This window comes from Podarcis pityusensis (assembly GCF_964106645.2).
Source record: "Podarcis pityusensis genome assembly, chromosome: 10".
Lineage (NCBI taxonomy): Eukaryota > Metazoa > Chordata > Lepidosauria > Squamata > Lacertidae > Podarcis > Podarcis pityusensis.
The window spans coordinates 22287787-22310813 of NC_138035.1; the positions used below are offsets into that span (position 1 = coordinate 22287787).

Consider the following 23027-nt stretch of genomic DNA (forward strand, 5'->3'; position numbering starts at 1 on the left):
GGCACAACAGTGAATGTCATTGGAAAGGTCCCTACTCCCCATACACATACACCTGCACAGGTGTACTTCTGTTCTCCCTTGATACACCTGTGAAAACGGTAAGAAAGAACTGTATGCTGGTATACTGCCCCTAAATTCTGTCATTTTATTTCCACAATTTTCTGGGTTGATGGGGTTGCAAACAGGTTATTTCTGGAACAAATTAACACAGAATTGGGCACTTCTACTACATTCTGCTTGGTTTCCAGAAGTGGATTTTTTATCATGTAAAAGCTCAAATATAATATGGAAATTAACAGTTATGGAAATGTTGAGGAAGTGGAACAAACTGTCATGTGAATGCAGCCCTGGTCACTGGTGATGCTTTTCGTAGGGTGCCTATTTTCCATCTCTGTCCTGTCTTGTGCTTTGCGTTTCAGATCTGCAAACATTTCATATGTTAAACCAGGACATCTGAAATATGCTATTAAACAAAACAAAGAACTTAAAAAATAATAATGCAGACATGTCCTAAATATTGGAGGGAGGCAAGGATCTGTCAAAAGGGAAATGAATGGCTGGCCTATTTTGATGGAACAGATCGGAGAAAAAATCAGATTTCTTTTTGGCAGCAATTCTCAAGTGAGCCATTGCTAGCCCGTTTCTCAGTGCTAATGAGTACATACAAGTTATTACTGCAGACAAACAAGATACAAGGTGGGCCAGCCAATTATTGATTTTACTAACCCCTGGAACGCCTCTCTTAAATATACACAACTGTAGCAGGAATTGCCTGAGGCTAGCTGCTCATGGGGAGAAATGTCTCGATTTTTTATACCTGTGCACGCCGCCATCTACATGCTCTACAGCTACTTCATTCAGAAGGCTGTGGCTGTCTGGTTCATAGAGAAAACATACTGAATGAGTCACCAACAGACCAATGGTATCGTTAGGCTTGCTAGCCCAAATCCAAAGGCTAATGATCCCATGCTTGTGTCATGCTCAGCATTAGTCCTGCTGGGATGTTTTAAATATGTGGTGAAGTTAAAATTCAATTTGATTGCAGCCGCAGCCTCTGTAATTAAAACAGGTACAGATTGCTTATGAAATGTGACATACCCATGGTGTTTTAGGGATTTATTAATAATGGAGTCACTGTTGTGAATTTTAAAAGCTATACGCACAGATACATTGTGGTATGAATATTCATGTGTCTCTGTGGGCCTGTGGTGTTTCAGACTATAGCGATCCCAGGAAAATGTAGATTTATGGCAGAAGAAGAGTATAGGGCCTCAGTAAGGTCCATTGCAGGTCATTGGCCAGGCTGTTTGGGACTCATGAGAATTGGGAGTCCAACAAAATCTGGGAGGACACAGGTTCCCTATTCCTAGTCCAATGGGCAAGTACTAAGTTTCGTTTTGGAAGATCTGTAGTTATGGACATTGCTCAGATTTTGGAGGAAAGATAGAGGCCCTTTAATGAAACTCAGAAACCCCACTGAGTGTCTTTCTTAAAAATTGGCAAAGTCATGCCTCCAATAGCCTTCTAGTCTAAGGTGTCATCAGAAAAATTAAGACTGAATTCACTCATATATGCTCTCTTACTCAATGAATACAGGCAACATCAACCAAAGATTTTTGTGTGAAATTCATGGCTATTACAGCTCAACCACGCCAAGGACTTCATATCAACCAAATAGTTCTTGATAGGGACAGAGAAGGATTTTCTTGGGTCTACATTTCTAAGCACCTCTTCAACTAATAACATGGATTGAAATGTAATTATCCTTTAGTTTTTGTATTTATCTGAATTTTGCAATGCATTTCTTGGAACAAAACAATCTACCAAATGCATAAAAATGTGTGGTTGGGGGGGCGGATACATCTAGAAATGTGTGCGTTGAGATAAAATGCATATGTTAATATTCTCCAAATATGAATATTTCTGGTTTGGGATTTTAAATATATATATATATGTCACTCACAACTTACATGGGGATTATGCTCCTGGTCATTGCACATATAAGCAAAATCATGTAAAGCTAGAAATCCCCTGAAAATCATTTTTAAAAAATGGCACTTACTGGTATAACTACCTCTCCTACACTCCAACCTCCTTTGATGTCTCTCCAAACTATTCTACACACCCCTTCTTCTTCTTCTTCCTCTTCCTCTTCTTCTTTGATCACTCATAGCTCAGTAAGATTGCCTTCCATGAATACTGTCTTAACAGTGAGTCTGTAAGCGACTGTGGAGGCCACTTCTGGCTCCACACATCCTTCCACAGTTGGGACATAGGTTTCTGGGCAGGAGTTGATCATGGTCAGGATTTGCCAAACATGCCTTCCTCTTAGCTTGTTTCTCCCTTTTGTCTGGAGTTAGTGCTTCTTCAAAGTCCACAATACCTTTGCTATTCTCCAATTGGAGTGCTCACAGCCCAGTGTTTCCCAGTTGTTGGTGTTTATGCTACTTATTTTTAGATATGCCCATTCTCCAGTCAACCTCTCCAACTGCCTCTTCTCTACCAAAGCACTCTCATGAAGGTTGCTGGCTGTTCCCCTCCTCCCCAATCTCCCCTATTCTCCCACCTCCACCTTTTAAAATGCCATTTTTTGGCCACTGCCCCTGTGTACATCATTTTTGCATCATTTTAAATTTAACAATTATTATTTTTTTGCAACATGCATAAAGCTGTGACTGCATGTTAAATAAGCATAAGTTGTGAGTTAACTGTATATTAATGTGGAAATGGAACATAACGGAGTTACCAATTCACACATGTAAAACTGACATGAAGCAAAGATAGACTAATGCCGAGTTTTTTGATGGAGTCATTTCACACAACCAGCTGAGCAAAGCTGAGTGATAAGTCTTCCAGTGATGAGATGTCAGTGATGAAAATTCATGGTAAAATTAAAACAGTTGTTAGCTATTTCTACTCTCAAGCACATTTATTTCAATGACTGCTGCTTTGTAGAGCACTCAAAAATCACACAGTCCTAGCCTAGACTCTTTGTAATGGGCAGGGTGTCTCGTATATTCACTTACTGAATGTTTCGCTGGGGAATGATTTGCATGTGCGAATCAGCCTTCACAGCTAGAGCTTTCATTTCATCCAGTGACAACTCAGGTACAATATTTATGCAATAGAGGAAGCTTGCATATATTATTTCCCTGTAAGCCATCAAGTAATAAGACATCGTGTAGGTGTGAATTAGTCCTGCATTTCATAATCAAGACAGGGGAAATAGGGGCGGGGTGGAGTGGAGTGTCAGGGATACCTAATGAAGATTGTGTAGGGCAGCACTAGGGTGTCAATGGAGATGGGAGTGAGGCAAATTTGACTGATAAAAGGTTTGCTAAAGTCAGTGCTTTTTTCTGGAGGGACAAAGGGGGCACATACCCCTAAAGATTTTGTGAATCTAAGTTTGGCCTCATTGAGGGGGAGGTATTTCAATATGAGTAGGAAAATGAGAGTACCCCTAAACATCTTTTTTGGGGGGGGAGCACTGACTAGAGGAAGTTTCGTTGTAATGGCCATGAGGTTCCAACTAGTACTAGGCTCCAGTGAGCTCCAGTTTCTTGAAAGTTTTCTTCCTCTGCAAAAGAGACTTCTGCTTTTCTGTCTTATTTACAGGAGAGACTATAGAATTTTTGTGGGCATGGGGTTGAGTTTACCTTATGGTTGAGGGTGATGGGTATATTTTTCTTCCTATTCAACACTCTGCAACTTCTGAGCCAGTGTGGTGTAATGGTTAAGAGCTGTGGACTCGTAATCTGGTGAACCAGGTTCGCGTCTCCGCTCCTCCACATGCAGCTGCTGGGTGACCTTGGACCAGTCACACTTCTCTGAAGTCTCTCAGCCCCACTCACCTCACAGAGTGTTTGTTGTGGGGGAGGAAGGGAAAGGAGAATGTTAGCTGCTTTGAGACTCCTTAGGTTAGTGATAAAGCGGGATATCAAATCCAAACTCTTCTACTCTTCTTCTGCAGCTGTCTGCTTTTCCTGATCTCAAAAAGACCCCTAGGAGGAATTACTTCATACCCTCCAACATTTCTCTGATGAAAATAGGGATGTCCTAAGGAAAAGGGGAACATTCTGGTATCAAATGAGAAACTGGGACGGCTTCTGTAAATCCAGAACTGTCCCTGGAAAATAGGGACTCTCGGATGGTCTGCTACTTCAGTAGGTCTTCTAAGCTTTAACTGAAATGGAGGAAGCTGAATGCTAAGCCCCTGAGATTGGTGCAGTTGCTGATTTTGTTGTTAAAGGAGATTCTTCAAATATTCCCACTTTGATTTATGTAAAAGTAAAATAAGACTTCACTTAAAAAAAAACCTAACACCTGTCAAGAGCATGACAGATAGCCTTCCCTACTTCCTAAACTTACAGAAAAGTGTGTCATTCAGGAAGTGTGGCCACCCAGGAAGGCTATAAAGTGCAGATCACCAGAAATAGGACTTGCAGGATGAAAGAAAGGGCACTCACAAAATCTCCAAGCCATCTTGAAGGTAGGGGGAACTCTGTCTATAGGCCAACCATGAAAATTTCACTGGAATTTTATCTCTCATTTGATAAAGGCAGTTTCATTCATTGATAGAGTGGTTGGGGAAACGTGAGAGACATTTGCAGGATGGAAAATCATAAAGGAGGGGAGTATGGAAAGGAAAATTCTGGAAGAGGGATGGAAGGATCTGTTAATTTCATTTATCTCAGTTTTTTGTGTATCCTACCTTCAGTTCAGTTCTCCTCATTCCTGCAGCAATTTGTGATTAAACAAAAAATCCTCATGAACATTCTTCACCATTTTAGTGCAAATTTCTCCTAATAAACACATATTTTGTATGCACTTTTGACAAAAGTACACATTTTACAGGCATGTCTTGCAAGCATATGATGCATTTTTATATGCTACTTTCACTAATATATTTCTTTTTATGCACCTTTCCACCTAATATATGCATTCTTGTAAGCACAGCTTAGCTGGAGAACTGCATCACAAAATTCAGATTAGTGTGAAGTTTGAAGACTGTCCGTGTTTTGCTTCTTACATTGTTTCATTAAGTGTGAATTTGATAAAGTCAGCTTTAAATGAACTGAATCACATTTCTCTCAAATTTCTGGAAGAGGGTACAGCCAAACAGGGGCACTCTGCAATGCAGCATTTAGTTGTAGCTCCTACTTGCCTTTCTTTGTCATTCCCTGGAACAGCTATTTCTTGCAAAACAGCCTTGAAGCCATTGAAAGGTTGTGCTTTAAAAGAAAATCAAGGAAAATAACCAGTGATCTATAGCTCCTTCAGCTGTTAAATATACCTTCCATTGTGTGAATGAGGCATGCATTGAAAACTGAAATAGCTATCAGCTTGAGTCAGCAATCCAAATTTGCTTCTTCTTTTTTTGCTTTTTCAGCCTGTCCCTGGGAGTTTGTGGGTAGCTTAAATAATTTCCTATTCCTTAAATCATAGGAATAAATAGCTCAGAGGTAATGGGGTGTTTGGGATCAATTTCCTATTTGGCAGCAAAAGAACGTTGACTATGAAGAGACTGATTATTCAGGCATGCTATCCTTGGATTCTGGAATTGTTCCATCTGAATGCTTACAGAGAACCTTCTTTTAACCACACATATGCATGGAAAGGCTGCTTAAGGAAAGTTTGCCATTGGTGATGGATTTCAGAGCCTAAGTCTGGAACTCTGAAACACCCATCAACACACACAAACATGCACACACACACAAGCAGATAGTGTCTTGAAGCATAGCAAGAAACAGCCCATCATGTGCACCCACCAGCAGCACATGGGGGCTGACAGTAGTCATTGCAATCTGGTGCCCCTGTCAGCACATTTGCAGTGTCCTGTCCTCACCACTGTTGTGCTCCTCCTGTTCAAAGTCCTGACATTGACTGCAGTGACTCAGAGGTCAGGTGGACAGAGGTCAAGTGAGCACTGCAGCCTCAACCAGGCCATCCACTGCTGCTTGGGGTGTGGACTGTTGACATTGCACTTCGGCAGGAAGGGAGTTCCCTGAATCATCTGATTTGCCTCACCATTTGCCCCCCGCAGAGAGCCAATCCACACCTATCTGGCAATCAAATATGATTTTGCCTCTTTCATTTGTAAGACTCTATGGCAAGGAATGGGTGTGTGTGCATTTTTCAGCCTGAGGGTTGCATTTCCTTCTATGGGGGCCTCATGCCAATGGGGAGTGGGGTCACAGGCAAAAATGTGCAATTGATGTGATGATCTTTGCTCAATACCCTGTGCTCCTGCTACACACAAGCCAGAGGTTTCTACTCAACCACCCATCCCCACCCATCTTTCCATCTAGGCAGGCAAGAGGCTCAAAGGCGCTTTCCAGCTGGGCAAAAGCATTCCATGAGTTTATGCAGCAGGTTGATGATAGAGGGTGTGGCCTAGAGAGAGTTCCAAGTGGCAGATAAAGAGGCCTGGAGGACCTCATGTGACCCCTGGATGCTTCCTCTACTCTATGATTTTTTTCTGGTCCACTTTCCTCCAAACTGCTGCCCAGAACTTTACGTTCTTCCACTCTGGTGTTTTAAAAAGCTGTTAACAGTTTGATTCAGAAGAGCAGCCTAATCCAGTGGATGCTGTATCAGAAGTAAGTTCAGTTGTGTCCCAGCCTTAAAGTTGGGAATAACAAACTAAACCAAACCCCAAGTTCTCCAGGCTCACCATCCCTTCTGCCTTCCCAACAAGTCTAGCGACAGAATGCCTTGATTGTTATTATACTTAAAATATATGTAAACCATGTTTCCAAGTTCAAGCTAGCTTGGACTAACAATAACTGTGGACTTTCTGATCGAGTATTTATCCTCAAATGATCCCAGTGGGTACAATAGCATTTTCTGCTTCTTGGTTGTTCTTATCATTCGTTCTCGAGCATTTCGCTGTCACTCTTCTCTTTGAGATGCAAATGGGAGAATGGACAGAGCTTCTCTTGGAAGGCAGTTAACTTGCCCTTTCCTTTTGCTGGCTCTTGCATTAGCAGCTGAAGGAAGTGTCAGGTGAAATGCTACACAGAAAATGAGCAGAGGACATGAGGAGGAGAACAAAGGCTTCTCCCTTCTGTTTTAAGTGTCATCTCCAGTTGCTTCCAGATCTATAATCACAATTCTACAATTGCACAGCCTCTTCCTGTTTCAGAATTCTGATCCTCCTGGAATATTTTTTTCCTGAATTCTCATTTATTTAACATAAGAACAGCCCTGTTGGATCAGGCCAAGAGTCAATCCAGTCCAGCATCCTGTTTTCACAGTGGCCAAACAGATGCCCATGGGAAACCTACAAGCAGGACCTGAGTGCAATAGCTTTTCCCCACTTGTGTTTTCCAGCTACTTGCATTCAGAGGCAGACTGCCTCCAAGAGTAGAGACAGAACATAGCCCCCATGGCTAGCAGCCATTGATAAACTTATCTCCCCTATATTGTCTCCTATATATTGTCAAGGCCACCCAACTCGGTGGCCATCTTGGGAAAGCAAATTTCATTGTTTAACCATGTGCCGTGGGAAGGAGCTCTCCTGAATCTTCTGGCATTTAGTCACTTCCAGCAGCATATGTCACTTGCCTCTTTCCCACTTGCCAACCGCTGAACTGTTTTACACATGCAGACTGACATAGACTATAGCCACATTCACCCCATGCATTGAAAGTACTATGATACCACATGAAACAGGCATGGCTTCCTCCCAAAGAATTCTGGGAGCTGAAGTTTGTTCAGGATGCTGAGAGTTGTTAGGAGATTCCTATACTTCCCACACAGCTCCAGTTCTCACGCTGGTCTAACATTCGATCCCTCTTCCCAGGAAACTCAAGGAATTGCACCTCTGCAAAGCAAATGGGGGGTCTCCTAATCAGTGCTTTTTTCCTAGGAGGGACACAGGGATATGCATACCCCTAAACAATTTGTGAATCTAAGTCTGGCCTCATTGAGGGGCATTATTTCAATATGAGTAGAAAAATGAAAGTACCCCTAAACATTTTTTTGGGGGGGGGAGCACTGCTTCTATCAACTCTCACCCCCCCTTAATGAACTATAGCTCCCAGGATCCTTTTGGGCAAACCATGACTGTTTAAAGTCGTATCTTAGTGCTTTAAATGTATTGTGTGAATGTGGCCTGTATCACGTCAGACTGCAGGAGAGGCAACAGTATTGAATTGCTCCATTAAAACAAACAGCTGGTGCCCTCCAGGTAGAAAATTGGTACCACCAGAGAGACAGAATTCTCTCTCTCCCCAATGTGCTGGTTTACAAGATGTGACAATCAGAAATGGCTCACCAGGTACAGCAGAGTCACTAGGATGCCCTGCTGGCAGGTGAGTTACTATGGTGTACTGGGAGAGGCGGCATGGCCCAAAGTCCAGATGGAGAGGCCCTGATGGCTACATTTAACTCCTGGGCATGATGCTCCCTTTCACTAGACAGTGTTCCCCAAACTTGTGTCTCCAGCTGTTTTTGGACTACAGTTCCCATCATCCCTGACCACTGGCCATGCTAGCTAGGGATGATGATGGGAGTTGTAGTCCAACAACAGCCGTATACCCAAGTTTGGAAAACACCGCCCTAGCATATACTGTGAGGTGTTGTGAGCATCCAGTCCCACAACCCTTAACAAACACCAGAGCTGCCTCAATCCCTGTTTTAAAGCACATTTCCCACCCCTATATGGATAAATAGCTGATTGTCAGGCTAGTGATGTTGAAATTGCTCAGAAGGGCAGCTTTGATCTAGAGTAATTTGTGCTTAAGTCATTCTTTTAACCAGTTCCAGACAATTAGAACAGCGGTGAGCCAGCAGTAATTAAGTGCCGTGCAATTCCTCAGGCTGGAGTAAAGGCAGGTAACAGGGAGGCAGACCACAGCCTTCCATTAATAAACTAGCTTCTGTTGCTCTCAGGGGAATATTTTTATTTGGCGTTATTTCCGTTCTCACCAGAGGCATAATGTACATTTGTTCAGCTAATGTTACACAACTGTGAATCATCATTTGCTGCTTCAAAGCATGCACAAAAGTTTCTTTGCTGTGCTCTTAAAAAATCCTATCATTAGGGTAGTCAGAAAATGCCAGGGTTGTAAATGCCATCGGTGTTATGGATCCTGCAGGAAATTCTAGGTGACAGGAAGCTAGGAAAATGGGGTAGGAATCTGAAGGAACACAAAGGGCAGCTATGGCTATACACCCGTCCATAGATATACAGAATGTTGGAGACAGTCATGTTTCTGAAAGTGCTGTAGTGCTTTCATCCTGCTTGCAGGCCTTAGAGGAGATCAGAGTGATCACTCCATTTCGATCCCAGATTAGGGGTAGGTCTTTCCCTCCCTACCATGTTCATAGCAGCTGACTCTTGCAGGAACCCAGCCTTAACCCCACTGACTTAAAAATAAGCATCATTTGTCTTTTCTTTGAAATTCCTCAAATGTTTCTCCTGTGGAGAACCTCCAAGTCCTTTCATGAGAGTTGAGATTTCAGTGAAGTTATCCTGGGAAACCCATTAAGACAAGACATGTAGAACGCATTCTTAGCAAAGCTCGAAAAGAATTATGAATACACATGACTGGGATTGTATTGTAACCCAATCCTTGTCATGTATACTCAGAATGATGTCCTATTAAGATCAATGGGCTTACTCTTTGGTAAGTAGATATGGGTTGCTGCCTCAGTGTCAAGATTTTGCATCTAATATAGATATTTTCCTAGCAATATTCTTTAATACAGTGCATTTTTTTGTATTTTCATCAATACATGCATTTATATACCAAGTTTTTCTTAATACATGTATTTTGGTACAATTTGGTTGGAGAACTGCATTGCAAAAGTCAGAGAAGTGTGGATTTTGAAAGGTACCTGTGTTTCAGTTTAGCGTATAGATTTGAGTACAAATTAAGCTCGTTACTCATTAAAAGGCAAACAGAGCCAAATTTCTCCCCAATCCCTACTATGAACTTAATGAACTTACACTCCCTTATCTTTAGATGGTAATGGATAAGCCAGCCCTGATGCATTTGTAAGCCCTAATGCTCATTCTGCTTAGTGGACATCTGCCCCCAAGTCTTGCCCTGGTAGCATCACTAAATATACATTTCGAATATCATACTTTCCATGCAATTCACAGGGCCATAGGTACATTCCCCCACACCCTGTATGTTGAATGATCTGCACAGGTATTTCCCCTTTGTAACACTGGAACTTTGAGAGATCCAATGAAGCTGGATGCTGGAGGGTTCTGGACAGTCAAAAGAAAGGACTTCTTCACATAGTGGAAAATTAAGCTACGGAATTTGCTGCCATGAGAAGTAGTGATGGCCACCAGCTTGGATGGGCTTAAAAGAGGATGAGTCAAATTTAGCGAGGAGAAGGCTTTCAGTGGCTGCTAGTCATGATGGCTATGTTCTACCTCCACTTTCACAGGCAAGTATGCCTTTGAATACTAGCTTCTGGAAACTACAAGACAGGAGAGTGCTGTTGTGCTCAGGTCCTGCTTTTGGGTTTCCCAGAGGCATCTGGTTGGTCACTGTAAAAGCAGGATGCTGGACTAGATAGACCATTGGCCTGATCCATCTACTTCCTTGAGAATCACACATTATTTTCCCCTTGCCTCTCTCTCTCTCTCTCTCTCTCTCTCTCTCTCTCTCTCTCTCTCTCTGTGTCATTTTGTCTTTCTCCTTTGTTACCACTATCTCAAAAAGGCAAAATAGGCAGTGAAAATGTATGATTCATGTGGTGAGAGATGGAATGTGCTTGTCATCAGGTTAGGAGCACAAGACAATTTTCTCTTTTTTTTTTTTTTTTTTTTTTAAGAATTTTTATTGGTTTTACAGAATGATTTTAAACAATACAAACAAATAAAAAAAAAAGACATACAAACATGTAAAATTTCATAACCTTTTTTTCATATCCCTCTCTTCTCGGACTCCCCCAGACCTCCCCTTCCTACATCCCAATTTCCAAAATTTATTTCAGCAAATTCTAATTAATTTTATCAAATATATTTTTTTCTTATTCTTTTCTTCAACTTAATCTTATGTCACAAGACAATTTTCTCACTCCCATGGTATGCAAAATGAAGTCACTTTGCTGTGCTTACGGCCAGACGGATGAGTTTTTCCTTTCCTTTTGTCATGTACTAGTCAGGAATGGGAGTGTGGTTGGCGAGAAATCAGGTCAGAAGCAAAGGATGGCTACTTCATGAAAATATTCCCGTGAGACAGTCTTATTGCTTGCATTCTCCAGCGCCATCCCTATCATTAGGCACAGTGAGGTGGCCACCTCAGGCAGTTGATTTTGAGTGTTGCAGAAAGGGCAGCAACTGTTGGGTCGACTGGAGGCTAGGACGACCCCCAGGCATATGACAGGAACGATTCCAGTCTTTCTCTCCCATCAGTGTGCAGCTTGCAGCTCTTGGGAGTTCCGAATCACCTTCCCCTACGATTTATAATGACTCATGTCTTGGAGACCCTGAACACATATTCAGAATCCAGCAGAGATAAACGCACACAGCGCTATGCTGGGGTTGTAAGCACTAAAACTACTTTATTAAGCATAAGGCAGAACAAAAGAAAACATGTCTCTTCTCTCTGGTCTTCCTCGGAGAGAAGATGGAAGTGAAAGCAAAAACAAATGGAAACAGAGTACAGTAAACATCCGTTCCCATGATTCCAGTGCTGGAATGCGTAACACAGACATGTGATGAACCAATCCTACACATCTGCACAGTGAGAGGAATAGAAACCCAACAGCAGCTGGCTATGTGGTTTATTATTACTGTATGTTTTCTGCCAGGGAGTGGGAGAGGTACTTGCCAGATTTTCTACTTCAGGTGTTAAAATAATTTAGCTACTCTTGGGTACTATGTTTGATGGGGTGGACTGAGTGATCATTAGCAGCATGTCTTGGACCAGCCTGTCCCCTAAGGTGCTATATTGGGTTTGTTTTTTTAGATGTAGACGAGGATCTCTACCTTCTGCAAGGCAGGCAGAAGTCAGCAAGTATAGAACAGAAGAAGAGTTCTCATCAGGTCCAGCTCACCTGCAGGATGGAGTCACAGCAACAGCCTTTTGGCAGCAGTGTCACTAAAAGGGTTGAGACAGTGTTGGGCTGTCAGATGTGCTGATTTCCTTGGACATTGCCAGGAATTTCTGAAAGTTGGTGCTTTGTCCTGGATCTTAGGCAAGTCAATTGAAAAATCGCATTTATTTGGTGTTTTTGTAAAAAATAAAATACACCCTAAGACATTGGGGAGACTCCGGCTGCACAGATGCATTGGCAGAGTAGTGCTTCTACATTTTTGGTCAGACAGGCTACTGTCTGTCTGCATGTACAAGGCAGAAGTGATATCTTCCAAAGCATGTAGGAAACACCATCCCAATGGAAGGAGAGCCTGCCAGCAAGAGCAAAACAAGGCAGGGTCAAGGGACAGTTCAGGGTATTTCAATGAAAATTTGCAGAGGGATAAAAGGATTTTCCTCCAACATGTCTCTCAAGAGTTTTGCACATCTCCAGAAGGAGTCTTACCTGATACACTAAGAGGGCAGCAGGTGTCTTAAATTTGGTCTTTAACTGAGCCACCTTCCTCCACATGTCATTATCAAACTTCCCCTACAGCTATAACATTACAAGGAAGAGGCCACACTTCAGAGTTTTGAATTAAACATGTACATCTTTTTAATAATAAATAATACGTTTCTGTGTGTGTGTGTTTCATTTTAACATTATCCCTTTTGTTCTTTCCCCTAAATAACTTAATTCATATTTAGCATCTTGAGGCATAATCCAGGGGAAACTAAACAGGCCAAAGTCCCATTATAATCAATGTAAGATGAAACATTTAACTTGAGCGTTGATTGATGAAACTCCTGAATTTTCCTTGGGATTTTCATTCCTTTGCGTCTCACCTTTCCTTGAGCTCCATTTGCCAGAAATGGCATAAACTGAAGTGCCTCACCATCTTTGTTTTCTTTTTCTTTCCTCTGCAGGCTTAAGTGATATTTATCTACCAGTTTGCTAGACGCAGACATGAATAACTCGACGAACATAAGCTATTTGGAGGATGTGATGCCTCTGGGAAGTCCTTATAAAACGGTTGAGGTAGTATTCATCGTCCTGGTGGCTGGCTCCCTCAGTCTTGTGACCATCATTGGGAACATCCTGGTGATGGTGTCCATTAAAGTCAACAGGCACCTGCAGACTGTCAACAATTACTTTCTTTTCAGCTTGGCATGTGCGGACTTGATCATCGGTGTCTTTTCCATGAACCTGTACACACTTTACACTGTGATTGGCTATTGGCCGCTTGGACCTGTGGTTTGTGACTTGTGGTTGGCGCTTGACTATGTGGTCAGCAATGCTTCCGTCATGAACCTTCTCATTATCAGTTTTGACCGATATTTTTGTGTCACCAAGCCTCTGACTTACCCTGTCAAGCGGACCACTAAGATGGCAGGTATGATGATCGCCGCAGCCTGGGTGCTGTCATTCATCTTGTGGGCACCCGCAATTCTTTTTTGGCAGTTCATTGTAGGGGAGAGGACTGTCCCTGATGGGGAATGCTACATTCAGTTCCTGTCCAATGCAGCCGTCACCTTTGGCACAGCGATTGCCGCTTTCTACCTGCCTGTTATCATCATGACTATTCTTTACTGGCAAATATCTCGCGCCAGTAAGAGCAGGATTAAAAAAGACAAAAAGGGGAGTGGGCAAAACCAGGATCCAGTTTCTCCAAGCTTGGTCCAAGGTAAAATAGTAAAACCAAACAATAACAATGTTCCAACTAATGAAGATGGGGTAGAACATGGTAAAATTCAGAATGGTAAAGCCACAGGGGAATCAGTGATGGAAAATTGTGTTACTGCAGAGGAGAAGGAAAGTTCTAATGACTCCACCTCTGTCAGCGCTGTGGCTTCCAATGTGAAAGATGATGAACCCATCAAAGAGGACACCAGGGCTTCTGCCTCCCAAGTCAATGCCAAAGTGGAGAACTCCAAATTGACATGTATTAGGATACTCACAAAGTCCCCGAAAGGCGACTGTTCTGGTTCTACCAACACGACCGTGGAGATTGTAGGTCCCGATGGGCAAAATGGAGATGAGAAGCAGAACATTGTAGCACGTAAGATTGTCAAGATGACTAAGCAGCCTGCCAAAAAGAAGACACCTCCTTCCAGGGAGAAAAAGGTGACCAGGACTATATTGGCTATTCTCCTGGCCTTCATCATTACCTGGACACCATACAATGTCATGGTCCTCATCAACAGCTTCTGTGCATCTTGCATCCCCAACACAGTATGGACCATTGGTTACTGGCTGTGCTATATCAATAGCACCATCAATCCTGCCTGCTATGCGCTCTGCAATGCTACCTTCAAGAAAACCTTTAAGCACCTCCTTATGTGTCATTACAAGAACATAGGAGCTACAAGGTAAAACAGTAATAGGCGGGGTGTGGGGAAGGGAGAAGGAAGTTCAAAGTTTTATAAAACTATGCCACAGCACTTTATGCTCTAGAATGAAACCAAGAAGGCTATAGGACACATACTGATGGGGTGGAGGGGGGGACGACATGTGCTCCATCTCCGACAACTACACTTCAGAGATCACCACTTTTCTGTCAGTGAATCACTACGAGGCAGGAAAGGGTGGGCAGGCCAGCTGAGGATATGAACTTGAGGCAACACGCCCAGATCTCTGGTAGTCTCATACAGAAGGGCTTTTGAATCCATTCTTCTTTGGGGAAGAGTTCTCTTGTGTGAAGCCCGTTTAGGTTTGCTTCATCTGAAAGGGATCTGCACAGAAGCACTGGCATTTCAGTGAGAAGGACAACCCCACTGAGGGTTGCGTCTTTGTCAGTTCTTCTGGCCTGGCAGTTGCCAGTTTTGTTTGTCTGTGTGTATGTTCATTTGAAAACAGTGGTGGTGGGGGAATCGTTCAACAATATCCTTCCTATATGGAACGCTTCAATGACTGGAAGAGAGAGACACGGAACAATCCAATCAGCTCAGCAGATTCCATAATTTTAAAAAGTGGTGGGATTTGATGGATGTTACTATTAATTATTTACCTCTCTCCTGCTGCTTGAATCTGCATCAGAAAAAAAATAGTATATTACCTCATAACGGGCATGGTTTCAGCCAGGCTTTTAAGCACATGCTACACTTGCTCCATCTTAAGTCAAGAAGACTTAAAAGTGCTGGGATTTGGCTAGGTTGCAACCACTGGAAGCCGTGATTGGTTAACGGGTGCCACATGGTAACTGGGTCAGACTTTGCATAGTACTGAGGGCAGTCCAATGGAGTGGGAAAATGGAACCAAGTGGCCCCTTTATCATTTGGCAAGCCACAGTGACTAGCCAAAGGCTTTTGAAAATGAAGCATTGGGGGCATTTGCAGCCCAGTCAGTTTGGTCTATGAAATGGCAAAACATCCCAATGAGTCTCTTTAGGCTGTGCACTTCAGAAAGAAAAATGGTCCCCATTGAATTTTGCCCATCCATCTCACCTCTTAATTTTCTGTTTCCTGCTCATTAAGCAAATAAATCTTCAGAAGTTTTTTGTTTCCAAAAACTACCTTTGGGCAGGTTCTTCTCCCTGCCCACCCCCAAACTTGGGAGATACGAAACACCAACTGTTTGAAGTTCACTAAACAAATAAATTGATTAGTTATCTCAGTATGTAGTCTTCCAAAGTAAGGTTTCAAAATAGTAGCTTTTTCATTAAGGCACCACACCTTGTAGGCTTTGTTTACAAGCCCAAGTTCTCAGTAACAGATGTGGTATACCTGTCCCTGTGCTGTATCACTTTAGATCCCAAGTTGTGGGGTGGGTAGGTCATCCATTCAGGGGGGAAAAATCCCTACACATAGGTTGTGTTCAGATGAAACATTCACTGATTCTCCAAACCATGGTTTGGAGCCATGTACCCAGCCATCATGGTGTCCTCCAGATATTGTTGGACTACAACCCCCATCATTCCTGACCATTGCTCATACTGGCTGGGGATGATGGAGTCCAGCAACATCTTGAGGTACCACATTGACTACATCTAGTTAGGACGTTTAGAAATTAGCCACTTATGTTCATACTCCCACCTGTTCCCCTTGCATTCACCGCTTAATAGATTTTGTGAAACAAACATTGCCTGTGACATCTGAAACAGCAAACTGTAGTATGAAAGATTCCTCTATACCAGGACTGCAAACAATATTCAAAATATTGTATGCAAACCCTGATTTGGAAGAATCATTCAAACCACGTCTTCTCACTTCAGATATCCTGTGACTTGACAAAGATGGGCATACAAGGAGGCAGAAGGGAACACATGAAGACAAGGCTTGCTCCTCTTCCTGCAAACAATTATTTGGATGTGACTTCTGAATGCAGTTGTAGAAAACTGACATGTCAAAAAGGATCTAGCATCGTCTTCCATCTAATGTTATAAGTAGAAGGAATTCAGTTTTATACAGAGGAGTATTCAATCACATAAACCCCAAACATATAAAACAGTACAGCCTGAAATAACGTTTACCACCTCAGCCAAAACTAGGCCTTTGTTGCATTGCAATAAGACTTGTAGAATGTTCAGTAGGCAAAAGAAAAGGGAACACAAAAAATCCATATTCACTGGGTGTTATTTGGGGACCAGATCAGTTTAAAGCTATGATAGGTTTATTCTGCAAGCACTCAGCATTGGTTCAGGTTTTTTTTACCAAGCCAGAGAGAGAGAGAGAGAGGGAGAGAGAGAGAGAAAGAGAGAGAGAGAGAGAATTTTGATTTATTACACACATCTTATAAAATGTGCTGTGAAATTCACAGAAGTTCCATTTGCATCAGTTGCTGTAGGATCACAAAATGGGAGAGCAGCAAAGGCCACTAGGTAGCCACTGGGGCAGTAGACTGAGCAGGCACGCAAGTCACATGTTTATAGTCTTCCCTGCTATGGTGAGATGTAGTATACTTCTATTTAAATTATAGTGATTCTTTCTACATTTGTACCTATGCATATAAATTAACACATGCAAATTTTATGTAGATTAGAGTCTTCCTTTGTATTCTTTTTTGATGATGCATCCCCAGAAGGTAGGTTGCTATTGCTTACCATCAGGGAGAGAAGCAAGGCAGCAGTGAGGTAGGTGTGGTGCAAATGTATTGGCAGGAGCACCAGATTGGCTCTGCCAGTGTGTTTGCACCGCACCAGCCTCCCTACTGCCTTATCCCTCCTCCTCCTGGCAATTGCTGAAATAGCAATCAAAACAACAGAGCAAATGCCTCAGTACTTCAATTCTCCCCAATCCTGCTTTGAAGTACAAACAATGCAGATGCCTGGGAGAACCAAAATGATTGGAAGCTGATGCCTAAAAGATAAGAAACTAAGGGCTGTGAGGTCCGTCTTTACAAGGAAAATTTTTGAATTAAAGTTCTAACAGCATCTTACTTTGCCTTATTTTTCTCTTCCCTTGCTTTGTTCTTATCATCCCTATGCCATATATATATATCTCAGAGGGAGGTTATTTTCTGTGATTCAGAAAATAAATTATATTTTCATACGTATCCCATCATATCCATGTCAGTCATAGGTTTGTTTCCAACTTTAGTCATAGTGAGAGTAGACCCACTGAAATCAATGGATTTACTTAAGACTATTAAGTTGTTTCTAACCAAATCATACTCAGAGTAGACCCATTGAAAATCAATGGATCTGAGTTAGACATATTACCTTTTAAGTTTTGAGCATGTAGAAACTGCAGAAGGATCTGAAAGTGTTATCACTTCATTCACTTACCAGAGCCAGGAAGGTCTGTCAATTTCACTCTGATAAATGACACCATCACTCCTGTTCTGAAAACAATCTCAAGCTATGCTCTTCTGTATTCCCCCTCCATTACACACTGCTCACACGAGACAGAATAACTGCAGATATACACAATGAATAGATGTATCATATATATTTGTACAATACTAATTCAACTCTCTTCCCTTGTCTGACAATCAAAACTGTTCACCCTTTAAGGATTCATGCTTCTCTCCCTCCGTTTTTGAAAACTGAAATATTTTAAATTCATTCTGGTGGGTGGGGCTGGGGCTGGGAATCAATAAGAGCAGAACCATTGAAACAAATCCCTCCTGGCTACTTAATGATTTCACCTTTCAAGTAAAGATTAAGTCATTGGGAATCGCTAAGGGGATTGCTCAATTTCTCATGGCTTTCCTTGTTGTCTCAGGCCTACATGGCCCCTTGGCATTCATATCATGACATCTCCCCTTTTGAAGTCTGCTACTGTTGGATGTAAATGCAATTTATTCTCTTTTTTAAAAAAACATGGTGCCTTTGAGCTTCCCAATTGTCACTTGACTCCTGACTGCTTAGCAGGTTGACAAAGCCAATTACGTGTTCCCAACTTGCTGCAGCTTTTGACTGGGCACTGCAGTGAAAGAGACGATAGAATTATTGACAGCAATAATAAACCCTACCTCTGTTTGCAGAATCTACACACACTGAGAAAGGATCCTGCACCCCTTTACTTGGGATCCTTTTTCCTTGCATGCAAACAAGGCAAAACTGGAAGGTTAAGCTATCAATTATCCTTACTCATTGAAGGATGACCAGCCCTAAGATTTTCCCAAATGAGATTTGTATGGAGAAAACAAGTAGGTTATTTCTAGCCTGTGTTGCCAAGAGAGGATGTACTATTGATGTTCTATACCAATCATTCTTGAATGGTGACTGATCACCAACCAGCTGTGGTCAGTGGGAAGGTGGAATTTACCTGACCTCCCATCATCAAGAGGGGTAGGGGTGAGGTCAGTGTGCTACAGATACACTGATAGATCCAACTTGACATTTCTGCTGATGTGTTTGCATTGCACTAACCTCACCACTATCTCTTGCCTCTCCCTCCCAGTACAGTGCAGTGACACTGGTGATGGGAGGTCAAATAAGTGCTCCCACTACACCTATTGCTGCTGTTACCAAGAAGACAGTATCATATCAGGAATAATTTGTGAGCATCTAAATCACTCTAAAGGGTCACTTGCAAGAATGCTTCCCATTCAGTACTTCCCATTGGCCGCAACCTTGGGTCCTCAGATGTTGTTGTACTATAGGCCCTATCATCCTTGACTATTGGCTGAGCTGCCTGGGAATGATGGGTGTTGTAGTCCAACAACACCTGGGGCCTCAAGGTTGAAGAACACAAGTCAATAGCATATGCCTTCCACCCATCTGTTTTTCTGATGATTCTAGTTGTAAATCAAAAGTGTTTCGTGGGATAAAATAACTGCATTAATGAGACAAGGTGGCCACATAAACTTTTCATTGGATGGAGATAAATGGGGTCACCTGTAAACTTCTACGGATCAAACTGATGTTTAATTAATGGCAACAGGCAAATTCAAAAGTCGGCAGCTCCTAGTCCCATTTTTCTTCTTTTTAACTCCCAGGCAATAGCTATATAAATCTGTGAGGAGCTGCAAAAACAATGCATCTTTCCCCTGAGGGATATATGTGCAAGTTTCTGATTCAGATGCTATAAAGGGAGAGAGACAAAAGTAGAAATGTGACACAATTGTGCTTCCTGTCCTCAGCCCCTTTGCCTACTTCAGTGTCACATCCAAAGCCATCAACACAACCCCTACAATTGCTTCCCTCTTTGAAACATTATCATCAGACATTTTGAGGGAAGAGGAAGCAATTGAAATAGATTCCCCAGCCTGCTTCCCCTAGCAATAGCCTTCTTTCCAGTTTCCATATATTGTTTCAATGTGTCTGAATTGTATCATGTGAAAACCCTACTTCTGGCAAGTGGATATTTTACCAAAAACATTGTAGATTGATTCCTAAAAGGTTTTGCAGCGTGGAATGACAAAACATCTACCTGCATTGAAACAAATCTGGACTTTGGTGTGGATGGAAGCAATCTTATGGCAGCTTACCAAATTTAGGCCTCTCTCGTGTGAGGCATCCTTTAGGCATTTCATTCTTGCAATGTTTGAAGGTCTCAGCCTAGTGGGAGCCGAAGTATACACCTCTGAACTTAGCTGGGACATTACTATGTGGCAAGGTTGGCCCTATTCAAGAAGCCAAGAGCTTTCAACTGTACCTGAAGTCAGTCTCATATTTATACATGTAGCAAGATAGTAAAATCCATTTCAGGTTGAGTGTTCACATAGCTGCCATTTCTAAAATAGAAAGCATATTGCAGAAATGTGGAGAAACACTTGTCTCGAGGACAGGGCTGGCATTGGCACATAACATGTTTGGACAAGGCCTGGGGCCACTGCAGCTGAGGGCTATAGTAGCAGCCATTTTCTTCCTTTCATTGGCTTTGGATCTAGTCCCTGACACATCATTCCTCTAGGCTTGTTCAGACAATACAATGAACACAAGTATAAGCTGTCTCTACCCATGCACAAGTGTTTGTGTGAGAGTGTACTCTTTTTGATTTGTACAGCTCACTGGTTGTGTACACGGGCTGCACACTCATGAACCATCAGAAGTGAAGAGTGTTGTGACAGCCAAATTGTTTGTGTACACATCTGTGTACAGACTGTACGCTTGTTGAATGTAATGTGTGGACACACTTGCAACAGGGCCCAGAGGCACTGTGGGGGCATTAAGAGGGCAACATTGCAGCCACACAGCCCAGTCCTTCTCTCAGCACCATGTCCCACCCCTACAAACTTTCTGTGGTGGTGGGTGGGTGACCAGCCACTAGGGTGGTGCTTGGGTGGGTGTGAATTGGGAGAAGGAGGCTCTTGAAGGCTCTACTTCTTCAAGAAAAGAAATTGTCTCCAGTACTGGGCCTATTCAGAATAGCCCCATTGAAATTAATGAACATGGCTAACTTAGGCCCAGTTATTTCAGTGGATCAACTCTAGATACAACTCCAAACCCCACTGGGTGAGCCCAGCATCTTGCATGCCCCTCAAGTTGCTAAAAGAATCGGCATTTTGTACAAAATTATTCACTTCTACCTAAAGCAGTTTAATTCTACTGGATTCAATGCGACAAAGGCCCAGTTTTTGTGTCATCCTGTTGGTTGGATGGGCATTGGGAAGACAGAACATCTGGGCAGCTAGAAGCTGCACGATTCACATGAAGGGATACTCGCATGGTACTCCCTATAGTAAAAGGCTTCTCTGGCATGATTATGGCTCAGCTGGACAATGTGAGATGCTCTCCTAATCATGGAGACAGCCTTCCAAATCACATGGGGGGGGGGGGCTCCTGGCAGCCAGTATCCTGGTGGAATAATGAAGCAAGCATGAACAGAGTTAACACATGGTTTCCTATTGCTGATTATGGAAAGAACCATGCTCCAGAGTGGGTTCTTCCCTCCCCACCCTTCTCCATGGCCAGCAATAAGTAACTGCAGGTGCTCACCATCCTCAAGACAAAAAAAGGGATGTTGTGTCATATGATCACAGGCAAGAATGTGGTATGAAAAACCTTACATGTTGGGAAAGTTCTGGTCCCAGTATCCATTGTGGAGAAATGTATCTTATCATGTGTTTGATGTACTCACACTTTGACCAAATGATGTTTAATTACTGGAAATAGAAAGTTGAGAAATGGGAGATCCAACTGTGTTTCCCCAGCCCCGCCAAAGGGACAAACTCGAGAGTGACTGCAGACAAACTCCTTTATGCCCTCCTACAGTATCTTCTGGGAGGATACAGGATGTCTGGATGCCACAGGTGATTCCATGTCATCTTTACAGTTGCACCCCAAAGATTGGCCATCCTGTACCGAACTGCATAATAGTGTTAGTAAGGGGCTGCCAAGGGTCATTAATAAATGGACTTTCAACTATTTATCTGTAACTACTGGTGCCATATTGAGGAGGGCAGTGTTGAGCTAGAGGCTAAATACCATCTGTAAATACCTACCAGTGACGTGTTTTGACATGACCCAACCATCACTTGGCTATGTACAGATATAATACAGCACCTGTAATATTGTTGAACTTTTGAGTTACAATGTAAATAAAGCTACAATGAATGTCTGATTACTCTTCAAACTATATGTACGAGGAAGGGTGCAATCCTTCCTGAGATCTTTTGGGTTGTGTTTTGGGTTTTCACTTTTCCTTTCCTTTTCTTTTTTAAGAATCCTGTTGTTCCTTTACAAAGGCTAGAATTCTTGTCTTAAAAACTACTGTAAGAATGAGAGAGTGCATTACTCATAAAGGATGTGTGGACACTGACGGCAAGGAAGATAATGAGCTGAATTAAGATCATTATTGCCAAGGCTGCTGAGTCTGGGCTGCATTCTTGATGATGCCGTATCTTTGATCTCATAGAAATAAGATAAGCACAAATGTTATGGTTGACTTTGCAAAGCCCAACCATCGTAATATACATATATACATATATATATTATAGATATATATTTATATAATCTGTATAGATATACATATAATTTACACAGTATTCATGCAGAGAAAGTGAAGCATGATGGAGAGAGATACCTCTGAGAATCTGTACATAATGTTGCCATCCATCCAAGGTGGAGGGTGTGGGAGGAAAGATTACAGGATTCAGCATTAGTGACATTACAATGCATTATGCAGGATATGTGGAGCTGTAACCCATTCAGAGGCCAGGACTTCAACAGAAGAAACCTCATGTAGGGCTGAATTGAAGAGAATCTGAAATATTTTGGAGACACACACACAAAAATCTACATGCAATATATGTGTATGTACTTCTGCCAAGTTGTATTCCTAGTTTGAGCATTGCATTAAGAAGCAAAATATACTAACTAATAAAAATGTTTTTGTATGTGGTACCTCTGCTTATTTGTCCACTGTATTGTGAGATGTGAAATTAGTATACTCTGCAAATTAAAAGAGAGCAAGAGCGAGCACAGGTTGTCTTTGCACCAACTCAATGGTCCCTGGAGAAAGTATTTCTGCTGCAAGAGATCCATAGGCTCAACTCAAATGATAACAAATTTTATCTGGAGAAGAGAGCTCACAAGCCATTACTATAATTCGGCACTGGACTCAGTTCTCCATGTGTGCAAACAATTTTAGAGATAA

The 23027-nt window shown here is 42.2% G+C and overlaps 1 protein-coding gene across 2 annotated transcripts in view; it reads left to right on the forward strand.

Moving 5' to 3' along the window:
- CHRM2 (cholinergic receptor muscarinic 2) overlaps nucleotides 1–22774 on the forward strand; it is a 171956-nt gene extending 149182 nt beyond the window's left edge. For both annotated transcript variants that reach the window (XM_081024057.1, XM_081024056.1), the window contains exon 4: nucleotides 12972–22774. In XM_081024057.1, the coding sequence (XP_080880183.1) occupies nucleotides 13012–14418 (1407 nt within the window). In that variant the 5' untranslated portion in view covers nucleotides 12972–13011 and the 3' untranslated portion in view covers nucleotides 14419–22774. The remainder of the gene's footprint in view (nucleotides 1–12971) is intronic.
- Nucleotides 22775–23027: the final 253 nt, after the last annotated feature.